Below are 8,891 nucleotides of genomic sequence, written 5' to 3'. Positions count from 1 at the left end.
TAATAATTATTTTGAGTAATTACCAATAGTGTCCACTGCCTTTAATCTAAATACTGCTCCCCTATCATAGCTTGTTTAAACTGTGCGCGTCCTGAACTGTCGTGTATTGAAAGCTTGTATGGTGAACCCCAAATTAAAATGAATACTGCTTTGAAAACACACGGCAATAAACTCTCGAGAGAGACTGTCTAAACGACTCTTCATGTGATAAACCACACCCTGCGTTAGAGTAAAGCTTGTTTTGATCTTGAATCAAGCTCGGTGCATAGCCTTGCAGCGAATATTAAAGCTTCATCGATAGCCTAATTACTTTCCACTGGATTGTCAACGGGTGGATATTCGGCTAAAGTCGCTCATCTAGGTGGATGTTTCGAGGACCGTATATACGATGAATTTGAGCCACTTGTTAACAGCCGCAGCATTGATGCACGGTAAGTAACCATCAATGTGATTTACTTGGTAGGGTACAGTGGAGAAAGATGGGACATACAAACAGCTGTTTGATAATTAAAATTTGTCATAAATTGTCACATGAGTTCATTTTTCAGCTCAAACATTGCAGAGGAGGCCTAGTATAGTGGGAATGAAATAGTAAACAACGACAAAGTGGAACCAAATTTCTAAAAATCAGCCTTTATGAAAAACAGTAACGGGAAAATGTTACTGTTTAGCATGTCTTGGGTTTCCCCCCTTAAGATTTACAAACATATAAGTTAATTGTAAAAATGTAGCTGTTTCCTAAGCCGGTACGTTATACACGAACAAAGCTAAATGGAAAATCTGTTTTAAATTCTTCTTCGCAGAATGTTTTGGTCAAAGGAGCACCCAACATTTACTGAGGAGTTTACTTGATGGCTATGAGTTCACCACTTTACGGCCGGTCAGAAATGCATCAGATGCCATCCGTGTGGAGTTTATGTTTTTACTTACACAAGTTATAGAATTGGTAAGAACAGTTTTCTTTTTATGTTAGAAGATAACTTGAAAATTATGTAGGAACTGTTTAACATTTCATATTCAAATGAGATTTCACACCATGACTGTAACAGCTCGGTTATAACTGAAGTTAAGAACTATTTATTGTTGTCTACACCTATTCTTCAAACATTACTTGAAGACACTGGACACTATTATTAATTGTCAAAGACTATATTCTTTACAGTTGGTATATGCATAACATAACAAACCTGTGAAAATTTGAGCTCAATCGGTTGTCGAAGTTGCGAGATATTAATGAAAGAAAAAAACATCCTTGTCGCACCATGGTCACACGAAGTTGTGTGCTCTCAGATGCTTGATTTCGAGACCTCAATTTCTAAATCTAAGGTCTCGAAATAAAATTTGTTGAAAATTACTTTTTTTCTCGAAAACTACGTAATTTCAGAGGGAGCCAATTCCCACACCCATTTATACTATCAACCTCTCCCCATTACTCGTTACCAATTAAGGTTTTATGCTAATAATTATTTTGAGTAATTACCAGTAGTGTCCACTGCCTTTTTAAAACTGCTTGTTTCGAACACACAATCTATGACTTCAGCTTTAAAATCAAAATTTACGATTTTTGTTTTGTTTTTAGTACCAATATTGTTTTATCTGTTACAGAATGAAAAACATCAAACTCTTGAGATTGGAACGTGGTTCGTTCAGGTAAGAAAAGCTGTTCATAGTGTTGTTTTGTATCTCGTTATTGTTTTTATTATTATTTTGTTCTTATCATAAGGAGGGCCGAAAGTGGATGAGCGTGATGTAGGGATGGGTTGGCCTTATATGGTTTTATTTAAACCTAATGTTCTCCCATAACAAATCAACATGCTAGGATTTCCAAGAAGCTGTTATGCCACAAAATAACCTTCTTTTTTGATCACAATATTCTTGCTTGTCAAGTTCAGAATACACAAGATAAATGTACCTGAAGCATGTAATTTGCATTGTTGAAATACGTTAATGTGCACTTTGTTTCATTTAAAAACCACAATGTTTCAAAAAGTAACCTCAATAAAATGTTACGACGTCCAATAACAATATCCCGGATCGTTATTGGTAATAAAGGTTTTGTCAAACCTTATCAATTTTTTCACGAATCATTAAAAAAAAACAATCGGCATGGTTTTGTTCTCTTTATTTCCTCATTTCAGCAATGGACGGATGAGTTTATGACCTGGGATCCTGACCAAAATAACAGAGTAAAACGACTTTTTGTTTCAAGATCCAAAATATGGTTGCCGGACATTACGCTGTACAATAGGTAAAGTAACTTTCATGATATTTCATTCTTTCGAAGTACGTGAACTCAAAACGTAATAAAAGCACAATTTTATATGGGCTACCCTTAGCAGCGTACTATACCCGTAGCAACCATTGTTCTATAGTCTGCCCAAAGCAACCAAAATGTACTAATACCTGTAGCAACCGATTTACCATACCCGTAGCAACCGATGTATCATACCTACCTGTATCAACCAATGTACTAAACATGTAGCAACCAATGTACTATACCCGTAGCAACCATTGTATTATAGAATACCCGAAGCAACCAATGTTCTTTACTTGTAGCAACAAATGTACCATACCCGTAGCAACAACAACTTTAGCAACCAGTGTACTAAACCAATAGCAACGAGTGTACTACACATGTAGAAACGAATGTACCATACCCGTAGAAACCAAATAATTATACGTTTCTATCAACTATAACCATATCAACCAAAGTACTGTACCTGTGGCAACAAAATGTACCTGTAGCAACCAGTGTTCTTTACCCATGGTAACCAATGTACTATTCCCGTAGTAACCGATGTACTGTAGGCCTATCTGTTACAACATCAGTTTCTCTGTACCTGCGTCTATTATAATGTATCTTATGCCGTGTTGTAAAACAAATATTGACTGTTTTTACTCGTGCTGATTTAAGTAAGCTACCACTCTCGCTTCGACCACCGAGGTATTGTGCAGGACTCTTTGGGGATCACCTCGGGAGTCATAGCTTTACCGTGTCACTCGAAACAGTCAATTGTTATGTATTATATTGCTCTCTATACAACTTCATGAACGTAAAAATTACACACAATTTAACGTGAGTTTCCAGATCAACGTAATATTGAACATTCTGATTCTATCCTTTTTTTGTAGTATGGACAAAAACTTTGAAAGCTACAAAGATACCTCAGTCGTCGTTAACTACAATGGCATGATGAGATGGGAGGCCCAAGTCATTCTAAAAAGCTCCTGCAAGATAGACGCGCGACTTTTCCCCTTCGACACTCAAGTATGTAAGCTAAAATTCTCATCATGGGTGTACAACAGCTATGAATTACAGCTTCAGATACTAGAGGAGATAGACAGCAAAAATCTGTACGAAGACGTTGGGGTCTGGGAGCTTCGTGACGTCATAGTTAACGGAAGCGAGTCTGTTTATGATGGCGTTCCCTACCAAGAACTGACATATACCGTTTATCTAAGACGGAGACCCATGTTCTACACTGTCCAAATCATCATTCCATGTATCCTGCTCTCTCTAATCAACCTGATGGTGTTTGTCTTGCCCCCTGAGTCAGGGGAGAAAGTATCACTGGGTATGGCCAACCTGTTGTCACTGGTTCTGTTCCAGCAGCTGATCAGCAACGCTGTGCCCCCTACTTCAGATAATGCACCTATCATTGGTGAGTCATTTTCTTTGGTCGGTAAGAAAGACAATTTTGAGGTTTGGTTGACCAACACTATGACATTATTTGGTTTGGGTAAATTTGTCTGTAAACACCAAAACCAAACATTGTACTTCTATAATGTCCACCATACCTCAAAGAGGCTAATGCCTTCCACATTTGTAATAGTTACGGTAGCTGTCATATTACCACATGTCGTGTCGGACTTTGGCAAATTGATACTTTCATCATTGTTGTATTGTGCGGGTCCAGATTATGCATTCAAGGTTAACCGGTATGTGGGGCTTTAGCAGGGTAAATTATTAAACTCAGACTTCAATCTTCAAAAAATGATAATCGGGGAGCTTGAAGCTTTCAAGCGTGTTCATCTGGGATTGTAAAACGGTTTCGGTGTGCAGTTGTGACTGAATTTCACTCGATTTCAATAACTTTATTTGATTTTCTTTTGTCTTGTATCGCAGGATATTTCTTCTGCCCGATGATAGTCCTTGCTAGTACCTCCATCGTATGTACCGTGATCGTTCTGAACTTGTTTCATCGCGACAATCGGCAGGCCATACCACGATGGGTCAAAATCGTAGTGCTCAAACACATGTCAAAGTTTGTCCGCTACAAAGCTTCAAAAGGATCATCCACGACTACTCGAAGTTGCAGACAAGGTCTGACCTATTCAAAAGTGAGCACAGCTACGAAGGAGCAAGGTATTAACGCGATGTTTGAACCAGGTTCCAGTCAAGTGGGTGCTAAAAAAGATATCAGCAACCAGAAGGGCGACATTGGCATTGGTATCTCCATCATCCAGTCTACCCAAGCCGGAGCCGATGGATCTGTGGATTCGCACCACAAGACCAATCGGGCTCTTAACTGGAAGGATGTAGCACTCGTGATTGACCGGGCTGCCCTTGTCTTATCTTCACTCGTGACTCTCATCGCAGCTACTGTATCTGTGTCACTGTTTTTGTTAATTTCGTAGGAAATATTATTCTTCGAATGAAAGCCTTATTAATGTAAATTCAATTTAGAAAAGTAAATCAATAAATAATTAAATAAATTAACAAATTAAGCAGTAAGGGTTGGACAAAATAAGAAAAGCCCTTAAATTCACCTTTAGGAAAAATAAATTAAAGAATTTTATCGTGTTAGCTTGAAAGCCAACCATACAGCAGTACGACATTGATACGGACCAATCCAACCGGCTGTTAATCCAAAGTCAATATTGGAGTTGTCCCAGATTCCACATGACAGAGGTTGTATATAAATATTAATGTGGAGAAGCTTCTGCTTCTTCAGGATAACGACAATCGTTCGATTCATAAGAAATCGGCTTTCTGATGTATTCGAAGTGAATTGTTTCTCACAATTCTTGACTACTATCACAAGCTGCTGTAGGCTTCAAGCCAAATGCTTTTGTTGGTTGCCATTAATTTAAAGCCATTGGACCCTTTCGGGAAACAGTATTTTCCAAGGCCCACACTTCGTGTATCACACTTTCTATATCAAATAACAAACCTGTGAAAATTTGGGCTTAATCGGTTATCGGAGTCGGGAGAAAATAACGGGAAAACCCACCCTTGTATCCGCACGTTTCGCCGTGTCATGACATGTGTTTAAAATAAATCCGTAATTCTCGTTAACGAGAATTGATATTGTTTTACTGTTTTCTCAAAAAGTAAAGCATTTCATGGAATAATATTTCAAAAGAAGTATTTCACCACTACCTTCTGTAAACCCTGTAAGTTATTTGTACATCTGTGAACTTTTTTGTTTTTTTCTGTACCGAAAGGGTCCAATGGCTTTAAGCAGCGAATACCAAACTTATACCTTCAATTTAATTTCTGTAAATGCGTAAGCTTGAATTCGGGTTTGATTTGCAACTGGAGTTTGTAAACAATAGCATCTTCGTCACAAGTTTTAATTGTTGTAACAAATCCTTTGTATTTTAATAAACATTCAGACTGTAGAATTGTTCTCTGACGTACCAATGCTTATTTTTTACTGTGTCTTAATGTATCCATAGTATGCTTATAAAAAATTAATGCCGAACAAACGAGTGTGATCTTTGTCTTTTGTTCCGTTTTAAATTCGCGGTCTAATTCCAGGAATTACACTCTTATAAACTAGAATCTTATAGGGTACAAGGTCAAGTTACATCCCCTTTAACTGGGTTACGAGGAAAACTTTAGTTTTAGAACACCCAGGAAACACCCCCTCACCAGTCAGCATATAGTAACTATAGAATAGAATAGTTTGTAGCAAATTAAAAAAAAACATTCACAGGAATTTGAAGCATTAGAGTCACACCATGACAAAAATAGATATCCTCAAAATCCTTAAATGTACAAACTGTATACGCAATCTGTACAGTAAAGATATAGCTAAAAATACAATTACTTCCTACATAAAAAAATTCAATTAAAATCTCACGGCCGATGCTATCATGTTTTTGCACATGTTCATCTCATCCTTCTTCCTACATGAAGGCATGAACTTGAAGTCTTTCGCTGGGTGAATGATATCCTATTTTACCTACACGCCTTTCAACTCTCTTTTTCATAGATTATCTTCATTTCATCTATTTTAATTCCAATATAGGCCTACTCAAGATCTGACCTTACGCAGCAAATGATGACTGCCAGAAGAGAACCGAACACCAGCGTAATCACAGGTTAGCTCGGCTGTTACTGATACATTAATCGGATTCGAGTAAGTACATTTTCTTTTTACTTACTTTTCCAGAAGGTGTATTTACCTGAGTTATTAACAGGAAGTCAGTGGATAATGTACAGGCAACTAAACGTTAATCTAAAAGGAACATTTCGCTTTTTGAAGATGTAAAAGTGGCCGAGAGCGTTGCCAATCACAGGGCCAATCTTGGATCTTGGTATTTATAAAGTTGGAGCTGCTCTAGGGTTGCAAATGTCTTGGGTTCGAATCCCACCCGAGTAATATTATGCCTGTGCTGTTTTAGAGCTCGGGAAAGTACTGAGTATACAGTACTAAAACACATCGGGGTGTATAGTAAACAAACAAGGAATATAATAATAAAGATGAAGTTATAGTCGTTCATCGAGGCGTAAAGCAAAAGTCTTCTAAACTCGTTGCACTTATTTTTCGTAGAGGGCGCGCTTTGCAACGTTGGCTGTCTTAGAGACCAATTCTATATCAGACGTCACAAGACAATGGTGGCACCGAACCGACACATTGGACAATAATCTTTGAACCGCTCTCAAGCAGATGAGCAGGAACAGCGAAAACTATAAATCTTTTCTCAGTAGTGTTTGCTTTCGGGGAGCTGGTATTTTACTGATGTATGTGTGTCTGGGAAAACAAAAAAACATTTTTAATTGGTGGTCGTAGGAGTTTACCTGGTTATGATGGTTGCCGTAATGTTTTATTTCGAAAAATAGATTTTTTTCTTTTTTTATTGTCAATATCGTGTAGTTTTACCCAAAATGTTTTATACTATATGAATAAACCCACAACAGAGGTGAAACGGGTTCAGGGTGACAATGGACCCGACCGATCAATGGGTCAGGATGGACTGGACACTGATTACCCTAATTCCAACTGATTCAAATGTGTTCTCTGTCAGATAGACCCATATTCGGATAGATTGTAGTTTATAGACGTTTTCGAGGTATAAAGCAAAGTAGTATACTACATATGTTTTCGTTTACTATAGTAGAGGGCGCACTTCGCAACGTTCATGTAGAGAATTGGAATCATAATTCTGTTGCAAGAATCAACTCTTGAAGCCTTGCATGAACATTTGTATCTGAGGTGACTAAAACGAAGTTGGACATAGGCCCTACGTATTGTTTAAAACTTTGCATGGTGTGAATAAATAGGATGAAAATATAAAAAATAATAAACTTGCCGGTAAAACAAGTGTAAATCTCTTAAGTGCGAGCGTTGGCTCTGAAAAGACATCGTAGTTGGACATCTTAGAGACAAAGTCTACATCAGACGTCACAATTGTGCAACGACGGCACCGAACCGACACATTGGACACATCTTTGTACCGCTCTTGTTCAGATCAGCAGGAAAAAGCGAAAAATATAAATCTTGGCCCGTTGGTTTTTGCTTTTGGGGACCTATACCAAGGTTTTAAATATACCTAAAAAGTACGCCAAAGTAAGGATAACTTTGAACAGACCCAAAATAAGAGCATGACATCATGCGTTGATAAAATTAATGTATGTAACTAGAGATTGAGAGTTTGTGGACAAACTCAAGGTGTTCGGTTACCGGGGAGTAAAAGCCTGGATTAAAAAACAAATAGTTAAACCTTGCTTTGTTCTCAAGATTTGTAATAAATGATTCAAATTGCAAAAACTGTCAAAACAACCTGATTACTCTAGTAAAAGATGTTTGGTGATGTCATCGGTAATATTTGTTTTAAACCAGACCTTTGCCAGACTTGTATGCTGTGATGGTAAAGCATCAAAGGATATATATTTCTTTACTCCTCCATGATTTCAACCTAAAAGGCATTAAACAACACCCTTTCAAATCATTTCACAGTCACTTCTGGTATAAACAGGTCAAAAGGTCAACGAAAGTTCACCAACATATCCATTTCTGTAAAGTACGTAAAGCCCTTTCATATGATGTATAGATTGTCAAAATAGCTTAAGTAGTTTTGGAAATATGAACTTAGAAAATATTGATGATTGTAGAAAAGATTGTAATGGGCATGTATGTTTTAACCGCCTTGAAGGAAGACTATTCTTCATGAAGCCTTTTCGCGCTCTATGAATGATCACTGGAGCGTGACTCTGCTGCACCGCTAATACACTACACGTTGTGTGTATGCCTACGTGCAATGTTTATGCACATACGAATGGGGATTTACGTTGTTCTTTAGACGTGAATTTTGAAATTTTCAACCTCTCTTTTGAGCCGGAAGACAACATCGAAATGGGGTCATGTCTGTGGGGCGTTTACGGAGTTTTCAATGACGATTCCGATGATGTTTAGATTGTAAGAATCCCTCATGTAGATCAAAAGTTATGATTTTTTGAATTAATAAGCTTTGAATATTCATAACTCAAGAATTAATGACGTAACTCACACAGTTTCTTCTCTTAATAAATCGCTAACTATGTGTGAAGTTTCAAGTTCATACGAGTTTTGAAAAGGCGCTTTTGTTAGCGGACAAGGGACGGTCAGAAGAAGAAGAAGAAGAAGAAGTATGAAGAACTAGAATTTAGTGTTTGTAGAAAC

The 8,891-nt window shown here is 37.5% G+C and overlaps 1 protein-coding gene across 1 annotated transcript; it reads left to right on the top strand.

Annotated features, from left to right (window-relative positions):
* The first annotated feature begins 388 nt into the window (after positions 1 to 388).
* On the top strand, positions 389 to 4,638 carry LOC139938730 (neuronal acetylcholine receptor subunit alpha-7-like). Its single transcript, XM_071934348.1, has 6 exons — positions 389 to 431; positions 804 to 946; positions 1,606 to 1,650; positions 2,139 to 2,248; positions 3,133 to 3,662; positions 4,127 to 4,638. The coding sequence occupies exons 1-6, from the start codon at positions 389 to 391 to the stop codon at positions 4,636 to 4,638; spliced, it is 1,383 nt and encodes a 460-aa protein (XP_071790449.1).
* Positions 4,639 to 8,891: the final 4,253 nt, after the last annotated feature.

Source organism: Asterias amurensis, chromosome 6, assembly GCF_032118995.1.
Source record: "Asterias amurensis chromosome 6, ASM3211899v1".
NCBI lineage: Eukaryota > Metazoa > Echinodermata > Asteroidea > Forcipulatida > Asteriidae > Asterias > Asterias amurensis.
The sequence above is the reverse complement of the archived record's forward strand: the minus strand, read 5'-3'. Positions and strand labels throughout refer to the sequence as shown.